Source organism: Buteo buteo, chromosome 1, assembly GCF_964188355.1.
Source record: "Buteo buteo chromosome 1, bButBut1.hap1.1, whole genome shotgun sequence".
Taxonomy (NCBI): domain Eukaryota; kingdom Metazoa; phylum Chordata; class Aves; order Accipitriformes; family Accipitridae; genus Buteo; species Buteo buteo.
The window spans coordinates 47,467,452-47,495,332 of NC_134171.1; the positions used below are offsets into that span (position 1 = coordinate 47,467,452).

The window sequence follows — 27,881 nt, forward strand, 5'->3', positions numbered from 1 at the left end:
CTCATACTACAAGATATGTGCTTAACGTACCTGCTGTCTCTGTGTGATAGCTAACGGTGCCAGGCAGACTTTAGATTTACCTCAGTACTCCAGAGAAGAGCTGACTAATGAGACTGAAGGCCCTTCACATACCTTCCCTGTTTGGAGGGAGTCAGTTGATGCTGTTCTCCAGAACCCTGATGGGCACTCATGTGTTGAGAAACACCATGCTGAAAAGCAATCAGTGCCCCTCAAAACCAGGGTTGACCTCCACGGACAACCGGGAAGCCAAAAAAGACTTTAGTCAGTCTCATTAGTCTCACTAGTTTCTTTAGTCACGTTAGGGACTTTAAACAGAATGGCTCTTTTAATGTGTAAAAGGGATAGTCTTACGACCTAGACTCAAGAGGCAACCTCATCCGCACTCAGGTGGGCAAATCCAACTCATTCTTTTACACGTGCATTGGTTCAGGAAAATGAGTTTCATTTTTGGCACTACCGGTGAAGACTCTTGTCAGTACACAAAATTAAATATGGCAGAAATCCTGTATGTCATCGAGACCCATAGAAAGAATATTTTACAGGGGCATTTTTCACATCACCAGTGGGAAGAAATAATTCACTTCTAGCACACAGTGAGTCATACAGCCATACATCTACATTTTGCAGGCTGGTAAACACCCACACGAGCTAACTTCAAACCAATGGCTGGAGCATAACAGCCAAGGCAGCATAAAGCGTTGTGGGGGTTAACACCAAAGTATATTTTTTCATTTCCTACGCCAGCAGGTAGGCTTCCCAGGCGGAGCTCGCTGTTACCATGGCTACCTTGCCAGCCGTCCCCAGTCAGCTAGTTTAAAGCTAATTTGGATAAGCCCGCATTAGCTGCAGACATTTTAGTGGCTGCGGTGTAGACAATGTAGGGTTTTCAGAAGGCTTTCAAAATTGCCACGTAATCTTTTTTTTAAATGTCTGCTGACACTATTACCACTGATGGAATGAGGGCAGGTGCTGGGAGGTAGAGGGGTGGGCGACTTTCCCAAGTAAGCCAAAATGCAAGGGAGCGCTGCAAGCAGCCCAGATTGTTTGTGGTTGATTTGATGCAATGGTACAGACAAAGCCACAACAATGCAATTTTATGTCTTTAAAACAGCATTTTGTTTTCTGTATATTCCATTGTTTGTTTAAGTGTAGAGCTTCGTATGAAAAGAACTAGTTTCTGTATCTTTCTGGCACCACAGATGAGCTTAATTTTCCCTTTTTTTAAATTAATTCTTTATATTTATATAAAAAGAAGGTAACTTATGATATTACTATACAGAGCAATGAAATTGTTCGATACCATTAAATGAAATTGTAGACACAAACAAAGCTATTATTCAATCTCTCTGTATCTGGTTTTCTTTTTCTTTCCACATTAACTTCTCTAGTCCTGGATTTAGTAAACCAAAGCATCAAGTAACAGTGTCCCATCATTCCCTTATCTGCTACACACCACATCTGCACTCATTTCAGCACTAAGCTATCTCTATAGCCTGAAAAATCACTTGACATTGCATATATTCAGGTTGCACTCCCTTGGAAATAAATAATTTATTGTTACCTATTCTATAAATATCCTCAGCACAAGTCATCCAATAACCATAACAGTAAGCTGCTTTAATTGAAGAAGAGGCCAATGGTCTTAACTGTATTATAACGTCTCTTAATAGATTACCTTAACAGCTATGACAGACTGCTTCACGAAGTTACTGTCTCTCTTCAGAGTGAAGTATTTTCAAATAAAGATTACTTGTAAGTGCATTTCATTCAAAATGATTATACAGCCAGATCTGTCTCTCTGATCACGCTCATTGAAACTACCCCAAAAGACGGTGTTACTACTTTCTCTTTAATGGCTAACAGGGCACTGAAGACACTCTCCCTTTACCCATACATTTCCTGTTACCAAGTCCAAATCAATTTGAAGACTTTGAAGAATGAAAGCTGCTTGGCAATGCTTCCAAGTGGTCAATCTTCTGTACGCTGCACTTATAGAAATAAACTCCCTTCCTCACTTAAAAGACAGACTGCTCACATACACCACCTCAGCTAGAATTAACGCAAGACTAAAAAAAAGAGGAGGTGCCAAAACCCACTACAGAGCTGCTCCTAAAATGGGGTGTCAAACACGAGTCGAACCAGCATGAGAAAGAAAGGTGTGCATTACTCCACACGGTACATTTCACACATCCTAGCAGGGAATTAACGCATAGCAGCTGATACACTTTTCAAGTCACATCCTTACTTGTTGTATAGCTTAAATTTGTGAATGCAGTTAAGAAATTAATTAATTCCTCTCCATGGAAACTCCTGATGCAGTGTTTGAAAGTGTTTTAAAATCCTGAAATAGAAAGATATCTAAAAGGCCATAACACTATGAAAGAAAGGAATGAACTATTTGGATACTACCCCTCAATGCTTAAGAGCCAAGAAAATTCTGAGGTTTATGTTAAGGGTAGAACAAGAATGTGTAACTCTCCTACCAGTAAACAGGAGAACTTAAAGTGAATGTCAGCTGAAACACAGATGGTCTCTCCCTCAGAAACAGATTTTGCTGTCATGCAGTTTGTTCAGACATCATGACTAGTTAATCGCGTTACTAATGTGTACTTCATGAGCCTCACCTTTGCTACTACTTGAATGTCGTAATTTCTACGGTTTTAAATTCATACTGCATGGTAAGTTTCTATAGCTGTCCATTGATTTTATGTCCATTTATTTTAAATTTATTAATATTTTTTTTCCTTCATATTATCACTATCAAATGACATCCTATACTGCCTATACAGTTTTACATTTGCACCTCATTCTGGAAATCAGTCAACAGGCAGAATTTCACAACTAGAGGGTGCTGGAGGACCGCAATGTGATATGGTATGCAAAACTCTCAATGACCTTTAGTAGAAAGAAGAAAAATAAAATAAATCAATTATTACTGCTCAGTAGGACAAGTTAATATATTCCAAGGTAATACAAATACTGCAATATTATCTAGTGTAAGTAAAAAGAAAATTAATACTTTATAGCTGATACTGTTTTATTTTAAATTTTATTCCAAATTTGCTGTTAAACTTTGCTTCTGTCCTTAGTTTTTGTGCTGTAATGAATGAAAAACCTTTATCTTAACAATACACATTCCTTTTGCTTCCCTGTGTGTGAGTTGGAAAGCAATTACAGTGTATTATTGATTAAATGTTTTATGATAAAACACAAAAGCCATCAAGTAAGTAGGAAAGCAAGAAGGAACAAAGATTAATTTAACAATAAAATCTATAATTGAGATTATACAGATAGAATGTGGACATTAATTACAGATAAATCATTTAATAAGAGTTCTAACAAGAAAATTATCTTCCAAAATTAATATAATTTCTGACACAGGGTAATTATTTTCTTGCCTTCCAGTATTGTAAGAAAAAATACAAGTATGAGAATAAATAATGTCTATAAATATAGCACTCTGATTGTATGTATAAAAATTACCCCTCCCTTCTTTCCTCTCTTTGACTTATCCTTATTGCTTCTTAAGAGTCTCTGACAATTCTGTAAATACCTTCAACAGACAGAAATATTGAAACTTTGAACTAGAGGTTAAAGATATCATTTTCCCCCCACCCCGGTTCAACACAGCTCAGTAACATCTGGGATTTCCCTTGCATTTCCTTGGATCAGAAAGGAATCCAAAGGACAAACTGCGGCCACCTGGTAAAGTGGCTCCCTGAAATCTCCACGAGAAAGTGGCCAGGAAGCTGGTGAAAAGCGTGTGGCCATGTTCTGAAGAGCAGATCTCTTCAACCCAAACACGAATCGTTGCAACCAGGCTGTTGATCACATAGTGGCAGTGGTTAGAAAGAACCCTGGGCGCGTGCAGATCCGCCAGGTGCCCAGTGAAGGCAGCGTACCATGCTTCGCTCTTTTTATGTTCCCACTTTTGACCTTCTGGTTCTGCAGGCTTATCCTACGTGGACAACATTCACGTGGTGGGCAACAGCCAAGTGATCCAACAGTCCACTTGTGGCCTGCATTGGTTCAACGCATCCTGGATGAGCTAGAAATGTAGCACACCAAGCGGGGTTGTGTCTGTTTCCACGCTATGGAAGGTTTCACATATTTAATTCAGTCCCTTCCTAGCCTATGAGGAGCCAATAATCCATATTTCCTTTTATGAATTGCCAAGTTAGTGAGAACTGTCTTATTTTCATATTTTAACTAACTGTTGCCCCAGCTTTACAAGCAGAGGCATATTTCTCTATGGCATGCTCTCAAGGGCTGAGGCCCAGTCCCTCTGTGTTCCCAGGGAACACACGCTACTCAGACGCCTACATACCAGCAGCTTTCTTTTGGCTGCGCCTCACCGCCCGACTTGCCCTTGCGAAGGGATGTACCCTGGCACCCACAGGAGACCACGGGTCCTGTCCTACGCACCCTGAGGAGATCATGTTTAGGTAGTCTCCATGTCATAGGGTTTCCTCTGGAAAATGGAGAGCAGTCTCCTGTCAGAACTGTTTCATGCACAGGACCTTATTCTCCAAAATGTAGCAGCCCAATCAATGAGCTGGTGAGGGCAGCCATTAATTAACACATAGGCACAAGGGCTCGTGATATATTTAAGAGTTTCAGCCCCTTAGACCTTTGGACATGTCTTCACTTCTACTGGTGGCTAGGTGTTAGCTTTGGTCATCTGTGCTATGACAGGCAAATGGAAGAAAGTGTAATTAGTGGTAAAAATGGGATTTCGTCTTGACAACAACTGGTTTGTTTAAACTGAAAGCTTTCAAGGGGATAAACAAAATAAATCAAGTAAGATGTATCCAATGCAACAACAAAAAATGGTGACTTATGTGCTGCAGGCTTGCCAGATGCTACAGAAGATAAGCCAGAGGACAGAGTAATGTAAAAAAGTATAACCTAACCTGATACTGAACTGCATCTTCTGATGTTTCTCCAAAACTCCTGATGCCTTTAGTCTAGAAAGTGGACTGTTTGGTTTTGACATATTGTATCTAGTTTGCGCCTAAGGAAACAGCAGTCAAAATTTGGCCCAATGTTTTATTGTCAGCATATTCTCACACACTTAAGTGTGCCTGCTTGATAGATACAATTGTTGGGGTTTTTTTCCAAATGAGCTGATTTTACAAAATTAGTAATTCTCTGATCTTTATTTTTCCACATAGACAAGATCAGCTTATTTGATGCTGCCTTCACTTACAAAGTCTGAATAATATGAATTACATCTTAGCTTTTTCTTCAACAGTGCCATCTAAAATTACACAAGAACAAGATGTTTGGGGTTTGGTTTTTTTTTCCTCTGGAAGTCAGCAGAAAAGCTGTTAAATACTACATATACTAGAATACTGATTTTAATAATACTCAACGTGCACATCAGTTTCATTGTCAGAAACACTTTAAATCTCTGTATGTTATCAATAACTGAAGAGCGTTATTCAGCTTTATAATGTAGTATGCATTGTCCTTCATATATATTCCTAAAGCAGGATGTATGCTGTACATTTATATACAACGCTGGTCAGAGCACAGACATTGCAGTGTCATGCTTTCATTCAAATTTCAGATGCCATATGTTCAGTACAATCGCATGGCATCAAAATGCAACATATTGCTTTGCAAATGCAAATAATTTCATACAGTGGCCTTCATGACTGGGAAGGGGTAATGAAATGGGATTATTTTACACATATGAAAAAAATAAATAAAAGTTTTATCATAAATATATGGACCAGTAGATGACGTTGAAGAACAAGAAGCAAAAAGGGAACAGTGCTCTTGCATAAAGATCGATTCTCTTTGCTGCTGATGGAATGACAGGCTTGGGAGGAGGAGGCTTCTTGTTGTTCTTGGCTTGAGATTTCCCAAGCCCATTGTTGACTTCAATGGGCTTCCCATAACAGTCATAATTCGATAATTCAAAATCCCTTGGCAAGCTTCCAACAATGCTGAAATCATTGGATCTCAGATCAGATTTCGAAGTGCAAACTTTTTTGCATCTGGTCTCACCAACCTATGAAATAAAAAGTGAGGGGAATCACGATCTACTCACCATATTTCATTAACAAACTTAACGCAGCTGCTAGAGAACACCGCAAACAAACATATAGGAAATTACTTGTTGATAGGGATACATTACATGAGCTTAATTTGCTGAATGGTTGCATTATAAAGTACTTAAGGATGATCAGTCAATCACATAAACTAATCCAAACATTCATAATTGTGTAATTTTTCATGCACAAGGTGCCTCATGCTGTGCAACCTGCTATAGGTAGACTCCTTCATTTTAAGATGATAGAAGGGGAGAGAATATTTCTGCAGAGAGTATTTTTGGAAATCAGTTCTGTGCTGATGAACCTGCAGCACAGATGCTATTCACTACTTACATTTTTCTGAGGCCTGGAAGCTATAGTCAGATTTAACCCTAAAATTCATTGTTTGATGCAACAGTTAAAGTCTATTCTGGTTCTACATAGTAGCCAGCTCAAGATCCTGTATCTCATCCTAGGGTGACCACCTTGCATGGTGAGAAGGCACTTTCTTTGTACCTGCAGTCCTTGGTGCCTCTCTAAAGAAAGGAAACAAAGTTGTGACACTGTTCTCAGCACTTCCCATCCATACACTGGAGAACTGTGTAATTGGGAAATCTAAATCCAGCAACTGAATACCTGTCTTTCCTACACCTCTGCCAGTGCTCTTGAGGATCAAGTACTACTGTGCTATGGGGTAACCCTGGGTGAATCATTCTCTTTTAAAGACCAGACAATTGTACTGGCATGACAATGAACATTTAAAAGTATTTGGTGCCCTTCAAACTGAAGTGTTTTGCAGGGCAGGGGGGGAAGGTTCCTATATTCCCTTCCTTGGACTTTATAAAGTTTATATTTCAGATATGACAAATCTCTAGGAGGACCACCCCCACACTGTTCAGAGAGCTTGAAGGGTTTTGGAGACTACTTGCAAGGCACTGTGCTTTATGACTTGGGTAAATCTCTCCCAACATTTCATTTCAATTGGACTATACAGTAAAGGAGGGGGGGAAAAAAAAAGAAAAAAAAAGAAAAAAATAATAAATACTGGTTATGAAACTTAACTGCCTTATTAATAATGCCATTTGTTCACAAATATAACCTAAGAGTTAGATGGGAAAAATGCTGGTTCACAAATCAGGTTATACACATGTGGAACCAACATTAACACAAGTTTTCCTAGGGCTTCCTAGGATAATTCAAGCCACCAATGGATTGAGCCACTGGAGCTCCAATCCACTAAAACTTGGTTCTTCCAAAAGCTGCCTGTCCCTCCTTCCCAGTAGCCTATCTCTCCTCCACAACACCTTCGGGCATTTTACTCTCAGGTCTCTCCACCTCTGGTTTTCTGCAGTCTTAAGCTGATAGCTTGGGATATTTGCATCATCACATTTTGTAACTAAAATACTAATAGTGAAATACAGTACCAAACTTACAGATGAATGAAAAACATTCTGGAGAATATTATTAGCTTCTCTATGACAGCTGACAAGGTATCCTGGATGAAAAGAACTGCAGCAGTCAGGAAGAGACCTAAACTTCGACTGGGGCTTTTAGTCCCATTACTGACAATGCTGATTCTGGTGCAAGGTAGAAGAGCAGCACGGCCCTATTCCCTCAGCAAAGAGTGTACAGACCTCCCCAGATTTGCCAGAGTTCTATTTCTCAGGAAAACAGTAAACTTTGAAACCAATGCACTAAAACTGAGGTGCAGGTTACAAAACAAAATCAAGATTACAGGTTATAAAAAAGAAAAACAAGATATGTGTTCCATGATGGTAAGGCAGAACTATACATACAAATTTCCTGCAACTGTTTCCCAGTCACCAAAGAGCTGACAGCCTGTGATAGTGTTCAATATCTGAGTAGCAGAGGCAAACTGTATAGTAAGGTGGTGACTGAGACACATATGAACACGATTATGTGACCCTGGGTGACATGGGGGCTGTCAATCAGTGATCCAAGAGGTTCCTTCCAATCGGATCATACCCAATGATACAGGTAATAAAGATATAAAGCAGACCCTTGTGCAATGAAAGGGTAACTTGCAGGACTGGGGTGCATGTTAACTGAAGAGTCACAGGAATATTACATTTTTTCCATGGTCAAAACTTGTAAGATTTAGTAAGGACGTCACAAGAAATAGAATCATGTATGAAATTATAAGCCTCCTTTTGGATTTGTAAACTTGTAGTCCATGCCTTGTACTACCAGCGATATACTGTAAAACTCAGTGACATTAATTGTAGCCTAAGCGCTCTCATTTACAATACAGAATAGTCCTGTTCCAACTGCAGTAGCTAGAGAGTGCTCCCCTAAAGGCTGTTACAAGTCGGTTCTCATTCACTTGTGGGACAGAGAACTAAGGGAATGGCTGCTAGGTCACCTCTGCCTTATAAGCAGAGGATTGTTTGCAGCATGTTCACACAGAGCTCTGTTTAGTTTAGTGTCAGCTGGAGTACTGATTTATCAGGGTGACACAATTTCCCTTGTAAGAACAAGCTGGCCCAAATTTTTCTTTAATAAGTATATGTTGCTTTTAAAAATAATTTCTTTCATTTCCCTGGGTTTAAAAATATAAGGTGCTTCTATTTTCTATATGCAGTTGCTGCCTAGACATATTTTTAAATTTCTTTTCATACATCTCTTCAACTTTCCAATATTTGTGTTATTTTAATCTAAATGTGCTTCAGCTGACCTACAGCTTTCCCTAAACAAAGTGAGATAATACATATTAGAAGTAGTTTACCTGCTTTTTAGTCATCCTGTCTTGGTCTGTGCTAGAAGCATAACAATATTCCTGACACTTACCAAAGGCTACGGGAACCATTTCTGCAGAAAATGATACCACAGGACTTGATTTTAGAGTACTACACTGAAGACTTGTAAAGAAAGAAAAAACACTGTTAGGTGTTATATCCTTTTGACTTCATCCTGACACAGAACTTGTCCCTGGAAAATAATTGGTACCATTTGCCTTATCCTGCTGCATCATCATGACCTGTGGGCCAGACCCAGCCCACGGGGTGCTTCCACCAGCTCTATGGCTTTTCCCCTGCAGGGGATGGGGAGCAGCTGTTTGGGAAAGAAAGGCTGCTGGAATAGTGGAGGGCCTCCCCACGTCCCCGATGGAACTAGGCAGCTGCTCCTCATCCCTCTGGCGCAGAGGTGAGGGGGCTGAGGAGAGCACGGGAAGGTGACGTGGTTCTCAGGGCTTGGCCCAAAACCCAGACCTAGATCCTGTTTCTCCCAGGACTGGGCCACCTTGTCTATGTTTGGTATGTTGGACAGGACACCTACCTTTCAATGAACAGCTCAGAAATACCTAAAAATGACCCCTAGAAGGCAGAAGGCCCCTTGCGATGATCCTTTCTCACCTTTTACAAAATCCCGGCTGACCACTGCTCACTGCCAAGCTCAGCACCTGCTGCTGCCACTGCTCCAGAGCTGCAGCGTGTGTGCCAGTGCAGCGGGGCCATACCCGGCTCAGAAAGCCTTTGTTTGCAGAGTTAGGGGAGTAATGTGATAAGAAAATGGGGAAAGAAATGCTGCCAGTGCATGCAGACCGGCAGGAAGGGGGAACTAACTCCCCATCACTGCCTCTGCTGCTTCTGGCGCTCCTCCTCACTTTCCACATTTAGTGCCCAAACTAGTTACACTAGATTTTCCTTTAAAAACATCCAGGATGGAGAATTTTTTCCATGACGTTGTTCCCCACAAACATATGTACCTTATTTCTAACCTGAATTTATTTGGCTTCAATTTTCAGTCACGCGGCATGACTATAGTTAGTCTGATTAACTGCTGGTACTTACAGATGGTAACAAATCTAACCTTGATTTTGCATAATTCAGATGATGTAACCAGGCCGACATATGAAGCCAAGGCAAATATTCTTAAGAGTTTCTTACCTCCACATCATTACCCCTGACAAGCTAATTGATAATCTTTTAAAAAATTATATTCAGTTTGATTAAATCAATAAACATACAGATCAGCTTTAATTTCAGTGACCCATTTAAATTTATTAGCTAACATGGGGCTGAATTATGAATAATATTAATGATAATTAATACCTATGAATAATAATTATTAGTCAACCTCCTGTTAGCTATGCAATATTTTCCACTGATTGATGTCAGGCTTCTAATTATTCATGTTATGCCACTTAGCCTTTAAAAGTACTGGCACAAAGTTAGCTTCTTGCTGTCTTTTGGAACCCTCCCAGTTTTAAAGGATTTACTAAAAAATCAACATTAACAGCACTCATGGACCAGCTCTTTGAAAAAATCCTAGATGCAACCTAAGCTGAATTCTCAATTGTGAAATGTCTAACTTTAATAGCTACTGTTTAACATCCTCATTAGCTACTGTCAATGAAAGCCATTTCATCATCTGATTGAATGTACCTGGCTTTTCCCCAAACACAGAGCAGAATATCTGTGCAACACTTTTGCCTTTTCTGCTGATACTTGATACTTACAGCATCTCTATCTAGTATTGGACCAATACTCTTGTTACTGGTTTTTGTATTTGTGCTATACATGCAAGGTAACTTCCTACTGCCCTCAGTTACGCTAACCATATATCCCTTTTGTTACCTACACCTATTATCTACACCTACTTTCTGAATTTCAGCTTACATTAACTGCTATCAGCTTCTCCATTTGCCAGTGAGAAGAAAGGAAAAATGCTTGAAGCTGAGGTAGTTTTCAGTCTTTGGGGAGTTTGTTTCCAATTGTGCTGTTTGTTGGGGTTTTTTAAATTAGTATAACTTCCTTTCTGGTCTGTAGCTGTTTTGAACAGCTATATATATTGTTATATAGCTCACCAGCATCATTCATATTTTTTGTTTAAATTCTTCCACCCAGATGAGAAAACATAGTTTTCAAATTTGTGAAATCTGTCCTTTCACAGCACCAAAAATACCAGGGCTCGACTACATTTGTTTTGTGCAAATAGAATAAAGATCCTTTTCAATTGACTGTTCATCTTGTGATCAAGTCCTCTTTATCCATCAGGATGAAGTGTAATATAAAATGCCATCATTTTGGATTCAAGAATTTTTGACAGCAGAAATGTATTGTCCATAATTTCTAGCAAAGCTTCAAACATGCTATAGCACTGGCAGCCTCTCAAGCTCAGCATGTGCCCCTCAGGCTGAAGTGCCTCCCTACTGTAATGCAGCATTCTCTGCCCTACACAGCACGTCTTCTCTGCCATAAAATCATCTCTTCTGTTGCACCCAACCTCTTTTTGGCATGCAGATCTGTCACTAGTGCTGCCAGTTGTGTAAGAGTCTTCCACACAAGATGAAGGAGGAGTTTTCTAACAAACTCCGTCATTAATCTTTCTTGCACTTGCTTTGCACTCTTCTCTTGCTCTTGCCATAATGACAGATGTAGATCATCAATAAAGTAATGCTTGTTTAGCATTAGTGTGTATTCAGACTGAGTATATTTTCTGGTGCAGCTCAGCAGGAATTTGCTATCACATTCAAAATATTCCTTGCAAAGTACAGCACAAAAATATTTATACATAAAATATCACAGAATCACAGCATAGCTGAGGTTGGCAGGGACCTCTGGAGATCATCTAGTCCCACCCCCTGCTCAAAGCGGATTGCTTGGGGCCTTTTTACAGTCATGTTCTAAATTATCTCCAAGGTCGGATATGTGAGTCACTAGAGCAGAAAGTACCTACTCTGTACCTGAAATGCTGTCAGGAGCTATTAAAATAGACTGCAGCCTGTGGGTTTGTGTACAAGATAAAATGTAAACTGGGTTTCTGGTGGTTCTGCAAGAAAAATCTGAGTCTGGAGTGCCACTCGAGGGGAAAAGAAAATATGGGAATATCAGGTCATCACAGGCCACCACCAGTGGTCAGGTATATTATAAATCAGTAGAGATTAACCTAACCTATACCAGGTTTCAGACCTTAGCTGTGGCTCCGACAAGATAAGACAAGCAATAGCACTACTTCTTTTTAAAAATAACTGGGTTTAGAGCTCTTACCACCACTTGCATAGCACTATTCATCATACACCAGAACCATTCTTTTAGCAAATGTTCTCTCCAGTCATCAGTACATTATCTGTGGGGGACAGCTTCTATAAATGGGCTTGATGAAAATGTGACTTTTCAAATCGAGGGGTGTTGTTATAGTTAACAGTGCAATCTCTCCCTGTAATCACACCACCAGTGAAAGCAAAAAGATACTGATTCATCTCCAAAACATTTTCCTTTTTGCTTGTTTTTCTCACTGTATGATGTTGCATTGCTAGGAAACACACACAAACTCCTACTGAGGGTTCCCAATAAAAAGCCAGTGCCAGCAGGTACCACCAAGTTGTATAATTTTCCCCTCTGTTTTGAACAGTATCTACCTGCAGCCGCTATGAGCTAAGGGAGCCAAACTGTACTTTCTTATGGCTTCTTGTCTGTAAATGCATAGCCATTGCCGCTCCTAGAGAAAACACATCAGAAGTGCTTATGTTGAATTTTCTCTTTTTTTCTACAGATTCAGGGTGATCTTGCCAGATGGACCACTTGACTTTAATCAGTCAGTCATATCACTAAACCTCAGGGCTTAAAATGGCACTGACATTTCAAGGGTTTTTGTTGAAGGGGGCATGAGTCATAAAGCATGGACTCAGGGGCTTGGTGTATACTGGCAACATACAGCTTTCACGTCAGCCAGTACCCAGGATTTGGTGGAGAGGAGAAGTAGCTATGCATCCATGGAAGCCTTTCTCCATCTTTGGGTGATTGGCACATTGTGAGCATTGTTTTCATCCTGCCATCTTCACTGTCGCTGTTGGTGACTTATCGGTCATGATCACTGACTCTGCTGACACAATGCCTAAAGTGCCTTCCACTGAAAACTTCCAGGTGGGCCCTTACAGGTTCCGTTACAGGGGATCTCTTCTCCTCACCTTCAATTACAAATGGCATCAAGCTTTTAATGTTTAGGATATACTGAGAAGTTTACCCCTTTATCCATTTCCTTGTCATAAAAAAGGAACAACAGGTACTTGTATTTTTAAGTATGATCATGTGTTTTTGTTATGGCTTGTTTTTTACTAATATTAAACTTGCCAAGTCTCCAGACCAGATGCCATTTTTATCTTTCACAAATGGAGCAAACACATGACAACAAGTTGTTTCATGAGGGCTGGAACCAGGGATACCTGACCGCCCCACGTGCTTCTCTGCGCTCCTCCTGATCCTTCCCACGACTGGGACCTTCCCACCCCAGCAAGCCCCCTGTACCATACATACCAGCCCCTTCTCCAAACCTTCTGCAGAGACATCACTGCTGCGATGCTGCATGGCTGCAAGAGGCAGCAAGAGCGCAACCTGCTGCTTGGGGAAAACTGGCAAACTGGCCTGGCATTGGGATTGGGGGCATTTTAAAGTGAAATAAAGTAATTTCTCTTTTTAAACTTGATTCCCCTCGAATAACTTACAGATATGTATCAGCTCCATTCAGTTAATGTCTCATAATAAAGAAGTGCTTCATTTAAGCTGGAGAAACACTTATAAATGCAATTATTCAAGCTCTTTGTTTTTCCCCACATGGAGTCTTCTGATTCCAGGTCTTTCCTGTTGGCTTTACCTTTGAGTCCCATCTGGTCTATCCACTGTTTCAAGCTCACCTATGGTGAGATTTCCAGCTACACTCTCAGTCACTTTTGCCTTAGTATCACCTCCTATGTGGAAAGAGAACATCTTTGAACATTTCTACATGATGCACACTCATTTCAGGGATATAGTTCTAAGTTGTCCTTTTCTCCTAAAGCTATACATTGGTTCACCTAAGTCTTTCCAGACATTTAGCACAGTATTTTCTCTCTCCTCACACACAATCCTACATGACCCTGATGAGAAACAGCTCCTGAAGTTCTGGGACAGCTCTCTGGACTCTTTTTGTTTCATATTCTTTATGCCTTTCAACATACATTTTTTTTCCATTACCTGTTTCTTTAATGTTTCCCTCCCTCGCGTATTTGCCATATGACAAATGCATTCTCTACTCGATCATTCCTAGGTCTTTATGGGAGCAATCCAAATTTTGTGGAGGAGGCCTAGTTTTGGATTAGAAGTCAGAGCTACCAAAAGATTTAGACCTGTTTGGATTTAGGAGTTTAATACAGGCTTCTCCAGGGCTGAGAACTTTCAAAGTACTCCTACGAGGCAGCTGGTTCAGAGAGGGAGTTTTCAGCTAGGCAGATTTATAGCATTCAAATATATAAAATCTAGCATCACTGTCCTACCACATCCTGATGTCAAATGATTCATCAGTCTGGGACCTTTCTCTATCTCAGCTTGGTGATCTTCCCAGAAATTACCAGCCCAGGACATCCCTCCTCAGGTAAGCTATATTTCAAAGCAGGTGGCTGGATAAAAGCTGGATCACTAGCCGTGAAGGGAGGAGACCACTCAGCCACATGACCAGCTTTTACAGCAATGAAAACGTATTTCCACTATGTCTCCGTAAACAAATGTTTTGTAACTCTGCATAAAGACCATCAGAAGCTATGCATACCCAGGAGGCCATATAAATCCAATATGGATTATTGTTGCAGAAATTATACATATTGGAATGTTAAAGGTCTCTGATAACAAATTGGGAAGACCCTGGAAAGTGCAGGTCAAACATGAGATGCTGGAGTTGACATTGCAAGATTGCGGAGGGGAGACACTTCAAGATCTGGGGAGGGCAGACTGAGGTCTGAATCCTAAAAACCTTCTCATGGGGAATGTTGCTTAATCTTGGTGGACAGCAACTCCCCTTCCTCTAAGTCTTAAAATGTACTGTACACCCAAACTTGCCTTCTTGAAAAAAAATTATTAAAAGATGATAGGATAGCGCAGGTGATAAAAGTTAACATTTTTTCTCCTTATGGCTATGACAATGGCAAGTACCTTAAAGGGTGTACACACTGAGGAGAGTCAGTAATTTAACAATTTGGTTTTGTTCACACTACTGAAAACTGTAGTTTTTTGTGAATCTTGTCATTGATCAAGCTGAACGCTTACACTTGTTAAGTACTTGAAATAGGAATAAACAGATTTTATGCTGCTCTGCTGGACTGCTGCAACTATTTTGTCACAAGAAACAGCTACATTTGGGACCTGCAAATTGCTGAACACAAAAATATCACATTCAGTTCAGGGGAAGCAAAACTCTAGTGGAGACATCTTTTTCTACTCAGTTCCCACGTTGCCTGAGCTTGGGGAATTACTTGTGACACAAGTCAAAGCAGTCATGGGCTTGCTCTAAGCTGAGCCTGGTTGCCTGCCAAAACAGTTCCCAGATGACTCTTCTACCAGATGAGAATTATGGTAGTTAAGTGCACCGCTCTGCGATATCTGCAGCTCCTCTGAACTGGGGGTAATCAGTTATGGGGCAATGCCAGCTTGATACTAGGACAGGGTTTCCGCCATTCTGGCATAAACTACTTCCTCCTTAAAGAAACATTAAAATCATATTGTACATTACCAAAATTATCACTTGGATCTGGCCTAATAGCTTTTTTTATACATCAGAATTGCTGAGTCATTGAAAACTATAAGCCAAATTCATATTGCACATATTGTAGCATAACGTATTTTCTTCTGTAGAATAAATGTCAATTAAATATCCCTCAGGACTGAGGGCAGTTGGCCTGGGATGTCTGATAACTCTTGGAGCACAAATGGGGAGTTTTACAACACCAGGAATTTAGCAACATGATGGAAAACTTTGGCCTGAGTGAAGATGTACATGTCATCTTTACCCGCATAATGAGATCTGACCGATTTACCCATAAACTCTATCTGGCAACACAAGAAATGCAGGAACTGTTTGACAGACAAACAGACCTGTCTTTTGTTTACAAATGCCAAGACTTCTGGATCCCTGGCTTCAGAGATGCTTGACATGCAATGCGGCGCAGCTGTGGCCATCCCGGGGTAAGCAATGAGACGGGTGTTATTTGAGTATGCTCTCAGCAAGTACTGATTAAGACTACTGTCCTCTGAATAGTTACAGTTTGACAGCTGCTATTTATTATGAGAAAAATAGCAACTGTAAAGCTGCTTGCTACTTTATTTACCTGAAGCTCAGCAGCAACCATGGCGCTAGGATATTAAAAGCAAATTTTTCATTTAGTACATCTGACCCCAAATCACTAGGGACCAATTGGTCAGACTGGTAGCTATTAATTACCAGCATGTTTTTAAGGCCTTGGCCACTTCTAAGGTTAAGCATTATCCAAAACTATTACGACAGTATATTCCTGGAATTGTGCTAATAGAGGATAATGCTGATTTTGCATACACAGCTTCGCAGCTCCTACCTGTAAAGTGCTGATGTGGACAGGAGTCCCTGTGCCATTCACAGTGTTCTTCTTGGCAGCATTTCCACCCTTTCCTTCCACTTGCTCTGCCTTGGCAATCTTTGCTTTTTCGGCTTCAATTCTCTTTGGATTGTTTAGCATTACCTGAACCACAGCGTACTCCACCAGGGATGCAAACCCAAAGAGAAGGCAAACAATCAGCCAGACATCTAAGGCCTTCACGTAAGACACTTTGGGAAGCTCAGCAGCAAGAGTGGTACATTCAGATGCCAAGCTGAGCACTGAGAAAATACCTACAAAAAGAAAAACAATATATTGATTAAAGAAAACTTACCCTTATTGACACTGGCTGTGCTCTTCCTCTGAAACAGACAATACTGAATGATGTTTTGTAACAGTGAATGGGACTTCACGATGTGGTCGGTGCAGCAGGTATACAAAGTGCACATGCCTTCAATCAATGAACAAGTTAAACTGACTACTTAGGCAGGACATTGAAGTTAATGATGAATTATTAATAATGACTACCTTCAATTTATAAACAGAGAAACAAGTAAGCGAGGCTAAACTTGTTGCTGTGGTTTTCCTACCCCATCACACATCACACAGTTGGGAAATGGGCTTTCCAAAGACATATCTTACAATGTGCATCTAAGTCTGGGAAGATGGAAGAGAAATATATGATACTTAAAAGTTTTTGCTGAAGAGCAAAGCTGTATCAGCACATTAAAAAGTCTGTGTTCCCAATTCACTGTGAAGATGAAAACACTGAGGGTCTACAAACATTCCCTATCCAAGCTTCCAGGATCTAGAGGAAGCTTTCTAGATAAAGTGCGTTTCAGGAAGGCCTTATCATGAAAAACACCCACATCTGCAAAGACTGCTGAAAGGTCACACTCAACGTCAAATTGGGTTTCAACAAGTATTTCTCCTAACAAGGCTTCCAAATGTCACCATCAACACAAGGCTCACATCATAAGAGACAAAATATAAGCCTGATCTCAAAGAAAGATTTCCCACAGGCTCCTATGAAATGGAAATAGTAGCACGGACATTTAAAAAAGCTAACTTTAGAAATGGCTGTCACGTGCACAAAACTTAGTTCAACCTCCCAGTTCAGAATGTTGCATTTTGGTTTTGTGAATGCTAATGATAAAAATCTTTAGTTATGAGTGGGTGGCTTCATGAAATGTAATTGGTGTCTAAAGAAAATGTTACGTTTCTTATATTGGTCACATGTGCTATCCAAAACATGAAAAATTTTGTAATTCATAGACAGATCATTTTCTTCAGATCCATTTTAAGTAACTGAGGATGTGAAAATCTTAATAAAAGTGGAAGTATCTGTATTGGCCTATGAAAGTATTCAATTCTAGTTGATCATAAATAACACATCATTCTTTTGCTACTGTTCCCATTTGGATTTTAGTAAGATTGATATGATACTTTATTTGGTATTAATCTCAAATGGGCAATTTACTAGCTGCTAAAACACTGAAAAGAAAGTATAAAGAAATTATTACAGTCATACGATTTTAAAATACAAAATTTTATGACGTTTTATTTAAAATGTGTAATATCAATGTATCATTGCAAAGCTGGATTTTTTTGTCAATTGGGATAACACAGAATGGCCAGATGTGCTATCTCAGATCAGAATGACATGGCGAATACTGAATAGACAATCCTCAGTATCCACTCTGGCCTATTTTCCATCTACTGTATCAGAAGCATTCAAGTACAAACATTCCCATAAGGACAGAAAGTGAGCATAGAATAGTCCCCTTTTAAAAAAAATTATTTTCACTGACCAACACCAGCTGTCTGGGGATGAATACTAATTATGGATCATAAGGAACTGCAATAACAAGTACTAATAAGGCTGTACTGCCTCTTAACATATACAGGACACCTCTGCCTATGCCCAGCTTGCTGTTTGTTCTCTAACAGTATACTGTATCAAGTACCACACATGTCTATGCTCGACTTCTGAATGGCAGCCTCTACCCTTACATTGAATAACCAAATTAGCCAATGATATGGCTCAACATCTTGAATATTGTGATTTTTTTCTTACTAACTTTAAAAATGTTTACTATCTTAATATGCAAGTATTACTTCCATGCCTGGTTCTGAAAACATTTGTACAACCACTTCGTAGAGCTTAAAATACTAGATCTTACAATCTTGGATTTAATTTTACAAAAATAACTTACAAATTCTACTGGGTGAAAAGATTTTAGTGGAGCAATTGAGGTCATGGTGACCTGCCTCTAATTTCCACTTGAGGATGAAAAGTTCATTCTCAGAGTTTGAGAAACTTCTAGGTTTCCAAGGTAACACTAAAATGAGATGGAAGCACAGAAATACTCTATTAAGCAACCATTTGCTGCCAGATCAGAGCTGGCATGGCCTTGGAGACCGTAGCACCAGAGTTGTAAGTTGCGCCTCTGGCAGCAGCTGCACTAGGTACCTACCTAACACAATCCAAAGCTCAAGGCTCAAACATGAGTGAGGAGAATGAACAATTAAACTGCAAGATTACTTATTTTTATTTTTTTTTAAAAGAAACAAACAAAAAAACCCTTTTCTTCTCAGGGAGCACTAAAGAGAAGTGACAGAGCTCCTTCCTCCACCCTTGCAAAGTAAAGGGAAAGCTGGCCTTTCTAGGAAATACCTCTGCATTTTTGCCCCTCGTGTGGCATCCTTCTTGATGGCAAAGTTTAGCTTCTCAGTAAGGTTAGTCAGCTCCCAGACTAAAGCATGATTGTACCAAGCTACTATTTTAAAAATTCTACCTAAGGTTACATGTGGATAATATCTGAAAGTGTCAGTCCAGCAAAGCACTTCAGTACATGCTGCCAGATAAATAAATCTCCCGGTTTTGAATCCATCAAACTTACTGGCCTCAGCACTATCTCCTGGCAGTGAATTTCACAGATTAATTATGTGCTGTATAAAATAGCATTTTCTGGTTTATATTACTGCTTCAAAAATATCTGGCTTCATCTCACTAATGTTATTGAAAAAGGTAATATTCTGTCTTGCTTTCCTTATAATTTGGTATCTCTAATACATTCTCTTCTGTCAATAAATTTCATAAACCAGAAGACATAATCTTGCCAATCCTTCTTCATACTACAGTTTTAACATGTACCTTTACGTCTTTCCTTCGACACCCTACATTTGTTACGATTTTATAAAATGAAATAACTAGAACTAAGACAGATCTAAGGACAGGAGTGATGGTGGGTGGAGGGGCATGCCTGGCTGCAGACCTAGCTGTCCTTTGTACGTGGGGAATATATCTCTGATCACTACTCCAAGCTTTTAGTTACCCTGTTGTACCCCTCCGTCTGCACTCTGGACTAATGCTCCATGCCATCAGGCCGCTGCGGGGGCACGGAAGTCCGATATCCCTTCAGATCCCTACAGCTCCAGGGAAGATCTTACTCCCTTTGGGGATCACATGGCAGTGAAGGAAAGAAAGGAATTTTTTAAATGGATGCTGGCATGCTTTCCACCTGTGAAGAACTGAAGACAGTCCCATTGGGCTCATTAAAAGGTGAAATACAAGCATCTAATTAGACAGAAGCATTCAGTGGTATCAGCCTTTGTGTTGCATAGCCACAGCTGTCCAGACACCAGTCCTTCATGGACTTCCCTACCAGATGATCTAGTTGGGTTAAATGAGACAGGTATAAATAGGGCTTGCAACTTATTCAGTTCCTACATGGACACAGGCTTTTTCTTCAAACAAACATCCTTTTCCCAGAACATTAATCAGTCTACAAAAACATATTCTGCTTACTGGCTTGCAAAGTGTCTTGTATTCCTAAATCACCTGGAAACTTCCGAGATGCCTTGCCGTGGGGAGCAGTGGCCCACTATACTTAAACTGTAGGGATGACGGCATTAAGATATTAAGTAAATCTGTAGTAGCTTCTCACCTGATGAGATCTGTATCTAGCCATTGAGAGTGTAGAGGCCATTGGTAACACTTCCTTGGGATTAGATATCATTCACTTTACACACAAATGTTAATCTTGTTAGATTTCAAGGTTAACTATCTTCAAGGATATAGCTAGAAGAGCTAGTTTGTTGCCCTCCTTCAAATTGGAGACACATAACTCTTACCCCAGTGACAGTGTTAACAACTTGCATTACTAAATACTGATTCATGACTAAAGGATTGTCAGATTTAAGGTTTTTTGCTTCTCTGGGGATTCAGGAAAAGTCACATAGCCAGGCCAATGGTTAGTACCTTTGAAAATGCACTATTTCCGAAATGCTAATACATAAAAGGAGCCAATAAACACTTACAATAAATGAAACAAACAATAAATAAGCATGCATGTTTAGTCACAAAGACATCCATGTTACATAAATCAGCACTATGTCTCTTATAAATCTAATGTATAATTAATAAGCCTACCTGGTTGGCTATTTGAAGTGCAGGATGATAAAAGTGGAAATACAGGTCAGGTTTTGATCATATTGGAGCTCACTATATGAAAAATATTTCCAGTTCTTGCTTCTATCTTTTTATTTTAATGCAAGCTACATTTTCCTCACACTTCGTTTCTTAAAATGTCTTATGTTTCCCATTATGGAATGAATCCTTGCTACTTCTCAAGGTAAGAAATTATATTTGTTACTTGCTATCAAACTAATACAGATTGTGACTCCTCCCCAAGTAACTATTAATATTTTTAAAGGTCAAGAAAACCCCCACCTGATTTGTATTCTGAAATAGACCCCTAGAAAAAAGATACAATAAATATAATGAAATAGTGGGTTTGTTACATTTAATCAGAGCAAGGTAGTCAACTGTGGTTCACAAGCCAGAAGTAGCACTCCAGTCACGGCTCTCCAGATTTTACAATAGAATAGACTATTTCAGTTGGAAAGGACCTAGAACGATCATCCAGTGCAACTGCCTGACCAATTTGGGGCTGCCCAAAAGTTAAAGCATGTTGTTAAGGGCATTGTCCAAATGCCTCTTGAACACTGACAGGCTTGGGGCATCGACCACCTCTCAAGGAAGCCTGTTCCAGTGTCTGACCACCTTCTTGGTAAAGAAATGCTTCCTAACAGCCAGTCTAAACCTCCCCTGGCGCAGCTGTGAACCATTCCCACGTGTCCTGTCACTGGATACCAGGGAGAAGAGATCAGCACCTTCCTCTCCACATCCCCTCCTCAGGAAGTTGTAAAGAGCAATGAGGTCGCCCCTCAGCCTCCTTTTCTCCAAACTAGACAAGCCCAAAGCCCTCAGCTGCTTCTCACAGGACATTCCCTCCAGCCTTTTCACCAGCTTTGTTGCCCCCTCTGGGCGCATTCAAGGACCTTCACATCCTTCTTAAACTGTGGGGGTTTTGCGGCTCTTAATTTATTTTGCCTGTTCTATCACTGGAGGAGGAATAGGCATGGTAGATGACCTGAGATGGGACTAATGGGGCTCCGGCCAGGGGGTACGTGGATGCTTTTCCACCTAACAAAACTCAGCACCGTTCCTGCTCCAGCTAGCTCTTAACAGGGATTTCAGCTACCCACTGCTGCAAGACTCTGCAGATCACAGACACAGATTGGTAAGGTGATGTGGCAGGTCCTGACTCCAAGGGTCTCCCGTGCTTATCGACACACATTCATGCAGGTGAAGCTGCACAGGAGTCATGTCCTGTGGGGGTGTGGAGGTCCAAGTGTGGGTGAGAGGTTTCTGAGGAAGGCAGGTGGCTGGAGGGATTCTGCAACTGCACCCCTGGGGTCTTGGAAACAGGTGCACTGAACCTCCTGGGACATGGAAAAGATTTGGAGAGTATGGACTTGGGGAGGTGGGAGTGCCAGGGAAAAGGGGAGCACGGGGGGGCCAGAGCATGGGGCAGGAGAGGTCATGGCATGGGGAAGGGAATCCAAATAGGAGAATCATTGAGCTCTTGGGGTCAGCAGGTTTGGCCACCCCAGAGCTGGAGTCCCACGTACAATCCAATTAGTCAAGATAATATTGTTTGGATTAACTCCATGTCTTACTATTTCATAATACATGAAGGGCCCACATACTGCGCTGTGCTGAGCAGCATGAATGCACGAGCCTGAAGTACTTGCATGAACTGAGCCCCTAATGAAATAAAGCCAATCAGGTAACAAGGATGCTAATTCTCTTCCAGTCATCTATTAATTCAGAAAAACTCCTCCAAGAGGTAGCTATGTAGAGCCTTACCCATCATCCTGATTTCATACTGATTATTCAAATGTTCAATTTCCTATAAACTGCATATTGCCACAGTGTCTGCAGCATCACCCGAACGCGGATAAGATCAGATTTGTCTGGGTTGAGAGAAGCAGAGACAGTGTGCTTATCACACAAACGCTGGAACCATTATCAAGCAAAGTCTTAATGTGGAGGTGGATTTTACAGTACTAGGAATGAGGAGGTTTCAGTGAAAATGATGAGCAGATAATGGAAGTGAAGTTGCTTTCAGTGTCCAGTGTCATGTTGTCAAAGCAACTGAGAATGACTCAATGGCGTTAAAGTGGATTGTGACAGTATGCGTAAACACAGGTTACCCAGTGGGACTCTTGCAGCACTTGCATCAGGATTGATCCAAAATGACAGCCAGGACAGAACAACAATTAGCAGTGTAGGAGCATAAACACCCATCATGTAAAATCCAACTTGTCTTCTTAAAGTGAAGATTACTTCTACACAAGTGTAATAACCTTTAAAGAAATAAATGCATTAATGTTTAATGTGCTTTGCAGGTCAACCTCTTCCGATCCGTATCTTCCAGGCTTTTTTCCTATTTAAGTTAAAAGCAAAAGTTCAAGGATTTGATTTTTTTTATAAATGCAAAGAGTTCAATTTGAAAAAAATACTGTTCAAAACACAGATCTGTATAACCGCCAAGTATGGTCAGGCATGTGGTACTATCTGTGCTCTGTAAGGCACCCTCCACCTTTTCACAGCGCATCAGTAACAGGCAGTTAAAGTGACTCCCATCTTGATGCTGGCTTCAAGATGCAGTCCAGATAAAACTAATGGGGTCTAGCAGTCATACTAGCTTAAGCTCATCTGAAAATCCTACTTAGCATTAATTTGTGCAAAAGATGGAATAAAGAAATATTAGCGTAGAAAGTTTAGAATGGAAAGAGGTGATCTGAATGTGACTAAGCAGAGATTACCCCAGTACTGAAAGCTGGTACAGGTGACTTCTAAAATTGGTAGAGACTTTTTAAAAAAGACTCTAAAAATACTGTAAATTTTAAAAACAAGGAATACTGTCTCAAATCTTTTAAAAGAGGATCTAAAGCACACAAACATTTCAGAAGATATCTGTTAAGATGAATTCAATAAAAAATAAAGCTGCAGATACTAGAGGTTTTGCTGGAGATAACAGATGGATCAGGAAGTCCAATAACCAGAACACAAATTCTGTTCACATTTTCACTCAATTGGTAGACCTGGGATTTTTATGTTAATATTAACACAATAGCATTGTAAAAACAACTTCATAAACTATTCTATCACAACAAAAAGGCATTCCTATGTTATATTACAACAATTCCAAAATACAGATCAGTCTATATCTATCAATCAAGTTGGTGGAAAGCTGATTTAGAAGATAGAATCTGTCAAAAATATATCTGTTTATCTTCTATATTTTATCAATTAAGTGCCATAGAATGATAAGTTATCTTAAAAGTGCTGTTTGGGCATACAATAACCAAAACAACATAACAATAAAACATTAAGGAAAAATTTCTCTGTGTATAAGACACTATACAGTATTTTATAGTTCATTCTATCCTCTTCAATGATCTGTTGTCTGACAAATTTCCCCTCTATAATTTCTGAAGAGTTTCCAGATACTTCTAGGTTTTATTTTCAAATGAAGGATGACCTTCAAAATCATTATTTGTTTGCTTTATGCCAGAAATGCATTCTGCATGCCTTTAAATCATCTTTCATCAGGCAGAGAATAGTATCTATTGCCCTAACCATTCAGCTCACAAGGATCTATTTGGATCTGTCATACATATTGATAAACAAAGAATAGGCAATTTGGAAATTTAAATATTCAATTTATTGTCACAAAAAGTCACCTCAAATTTGTTGACCCTCTTTCTACTTAGGTAGGTATGATAAAACTTCAGTTGACGTGAATTGGCAGTAAAGATTAAGTTCTTTGCAACTGGCAAGAATCTCCTACATAGGCCATAATTTTGAAAAATATCTTCTACATGCAACACTGCCTCTTGATTACCTGTGAAATCCTTAACTGAATTAATTTTAACTATGTGTGCAAAATCTGCTTTTTAAAATACCTTCAATATAAGAATTTAAAGTAAATCAAACAAATACTGATTGCTGAAAACACCCTTTAAAAATACTTCAGAGTACTAAAATATTCCATTCACATTAATGAAGTATTAATTCCAGTCTTGATTATGAGATTAGCATGGATGTTCTTAATTTTTAAACAAAAAGGATTCACAATAAAAGAATTAGGAAAACTTTAAAAAACTTCATGTTGTCACTCGACCCCCTCTGATGGTTCTCTCACGTTCTTTCTTCAATGTTCAAATCACATACACACACACACACACAATGTGACCATTTTACTGAGCATTTTGCACAGTGTCATTTCAACTTGTGGTCACAAGGTGCTGAAACTTGAGAGAACACTACTGATTTTCCTTCCTGTTTAATGGTAAAGTGTACAATTCTTAGATTTTTTTTCTTTAAGGTTCCTAAAAATACCTAAAATATCGAAAGAGTTTTTAGATGTTTAATTTTAGATTTAGGGCAAAACTCAAAATGATCATGATAACTTCAATAACAAGATAGCAATCTTGAGTAAGTATTTCCTTTTTCCCTCAGAGAGAATGTAAGTATTCAAAATTTTCCATTTGTATAACTTTTATTTTGGAATTGCAAGATCCAATCCTTTAACATTTCACTACTTTACAGCCTATTTTTTTCAGTAAATTCATTGTTTAATAAAGAATGAAATATTTTTCTCACTGCTAAGTAAGCTTCTACCATATCCTGACTTAGATTTGAATGCAATCACTGCCAATTGTTAGTTGTGCTTTCACAAATGCGGACTTTTCCTGAGGAGAGCTAATTCCATATTATTACAAATGGTAAATCACCTGGGATGCTGAGTTATGCAGTTAGGCTAAGAACTCCCTTATTTTGCAGTTAAAAAACAAACCCCATTTCAATTTTCATTATCTTTTTCAAGTTAAATTCTTTCACTCTGAGATCTCCTAAGGTTACTTGAGATCTCTTCAGACTTGGGATCTAGCTCAGAAGTAACTGCAAGTAACAGACCCTCAACTTCAGCTGAATAGTCAATGAGAAACTTGCAGGGGATCCTCAGAAGCTGCAGCACCACAGCCATCCTCACTGAGTTTTAATGGGAGGTGTATTCATATGATGTAAGAGCACTCACTAAAATACACCCTGCTGACTTCTCTTCTTGTAGAAAGTCTTGTGGTTGCCACAGTATGTGAGTACTTTGGATATAATTATAAGCAGGAATCAATCAAGGTAGAAAAGATAAATCATTAGAAGCCAGAGTACAAAAATCATTGGATAAATTTGTGCCCAAACTCAGAAAATAATCATAGGATGAAATAAATACAGGGCCAAGGATTGTAAGCAGCTTTCTATAATGACAGACTTTCCAAAAAACTTAGAGAAAGGAAGAACCTGCAGGGTGAAGCATGTGAAGTTACACTCTAATACTATCCAATTCTGGAACAAAAGTCGGACCAGAAAACCAAAATCATCCTACTTTGCTGCAACTGGCATAATTCTATGTGAACATCCTTTCCGAAAAGTTAGACACTTACAAGCATAAATGGGTATTAGGACTATAGAAACAAAATGGTCATAGTAAGATCACAAGACATGTAAGCAAAACCAAGACAAACATTTAATCTCATCTTCAACCTAGATGTTTCTACATTTGAATTAGTTTGCAGTAATCACATATGATAGTTACTATTATATGAACTACTTGTTAGTTAAACGTAATCTATTTTATCCCATGAAATGCAAGGCATGAACAGGAATATTAACCATTAACTATAAACAGTAATTGAAGGAAGCTTTAAGTTTTTTACCAAGGAAATTACTTATATTACCTACCTGTGCCTTTATAGTACTTGGTACAGTTACCATATTCAATATCCTCCTTTTTAATATCAAACTGAGGCAGAGCAATTTTCTCTAGCTGTACAGGATCTCCAGACTGCCAGATAAACCGTAAGTCATCAGTTGTGTAACCAACTACAAGAACAAAATAATAATAATCGTTTAAAGAACTATCTCAATCAGAGTAAGCTCTGCAAGAAAATCTAGCATACATGTATTGTACTTCTTTCACTCTTTTTCTTTCTATATCCTGTTCAAAGAATTAAATACAAAAATTAAATAATCCACAACTGAATTTTTATGTAGGCCTAAATTAGGACTTGGTGGGTGGAACATTACATTATCAGCAATATTACACTGATTAAGAGGTGTTTGTTACAGTGCTTACTGTTTAAACAAAGCAAGCAAAGCTCTGTTCTCCACGGCTTTGAAGTCTTCGTATTCATTCATACTCTACTTCAGCAAAGCACGAAAAATATACTGAGCTTTAACAGCACTCACAAGTCCTAGTAACTTCAAAAGAATTTAACAACTCAATTACCGTGATGAATCTTGGGTTTTGTGTAAAACAACCTTTCTGCTTAGTTGTTCAGATTAAAGGCCCTGATTCATGAAAGCATTGCCATTCAGGAAATACTTGACCAGGAATTTAGGTGTGTAGTCCTACTGAAATCAGTTCAGTGCCTTCATGATCTCCTGAGCACGGACAGGCTTCAGCATACATGTGAGTGTCTAAATCATGATACATACAACGCCACCAAGTGAGAGGCAGTGAAAGGTAAGCTCACAATATTCAAGCATAAAGCAATATTGATTAAATACGCATAATCATAATTATGATTTTACATGCCATTTTTCTGCTACCTTCTGTTTATTAAGGATTAACTTAATTCAAACAGAAATAATGTGTGTTAAATGGGAACAGAGACGGGGAAACAAAAAGGATGGGAGTTGGAATGCAGTGTTTTGCAATTCAAAGCCTCTGAAAATTGTTTAAAGAACTATTCTTTTTTCTGGAGGCATTAGACAGATTTTTTTTTTACCTTTGAAAAACAGCTGTGACTAAAAAAGGTAAATCGTTTATAAGCTAACTTCTGTAAGATTCACAACTTTATAAAAATCACAATGTCTCAAAGCTCCATGATGGAAGATAATATAAAAAAAAATTAGATGTTTTAATGCTTCATTCATAAAATCAGTCTCACCCCCTTACAACACACAGCAAATCACAAAACTGCCAAGATCCTTTATGATAACAGTTATCGGACAGTGAAATTTTTGTCTATAGGGAACTGGGTATCATAACTGCAGACACAAG

The 27,881-nt window shown here is 39.2% G+C and overlaps 1 protein-coding gene across 1 annotated transcript in view; it reads right to left on the reverse strand.

Annotated features, from left to right (window-relative positions):
* Positions 1-5,111: 5,111 nt before the first annotated feature.
* GLRB (glycine receptor beta) overlaps positions 5,112-27,881 on the reverse strand; it is a 51,665-nt gene continuing 28,895 nt past the window's right edge. The window contains exons 7-10 of the mRNA XM_075025589.1: positions 26,558-26,698; positions 22,966-23,118; positions 16,402-16,694; positions 5,112-6,040 (exon numbers count right to left, since the gene is read on the reverse strand). Coding sequence (XP_074881690.1) covers positions 5,744-6,040; positions 16,402-16,694; positions 22,966-23,118; positions 26,558-26,698 — 884 coding nt within the window. The 3' untranslated portion in view covers positions 5,112-5,743. The remainder of the gene's footprint in view (positions 6,041-16,401; positions 16,695-22,965; positions 23,119-26,557; positions 26,699-27,881) is intronic.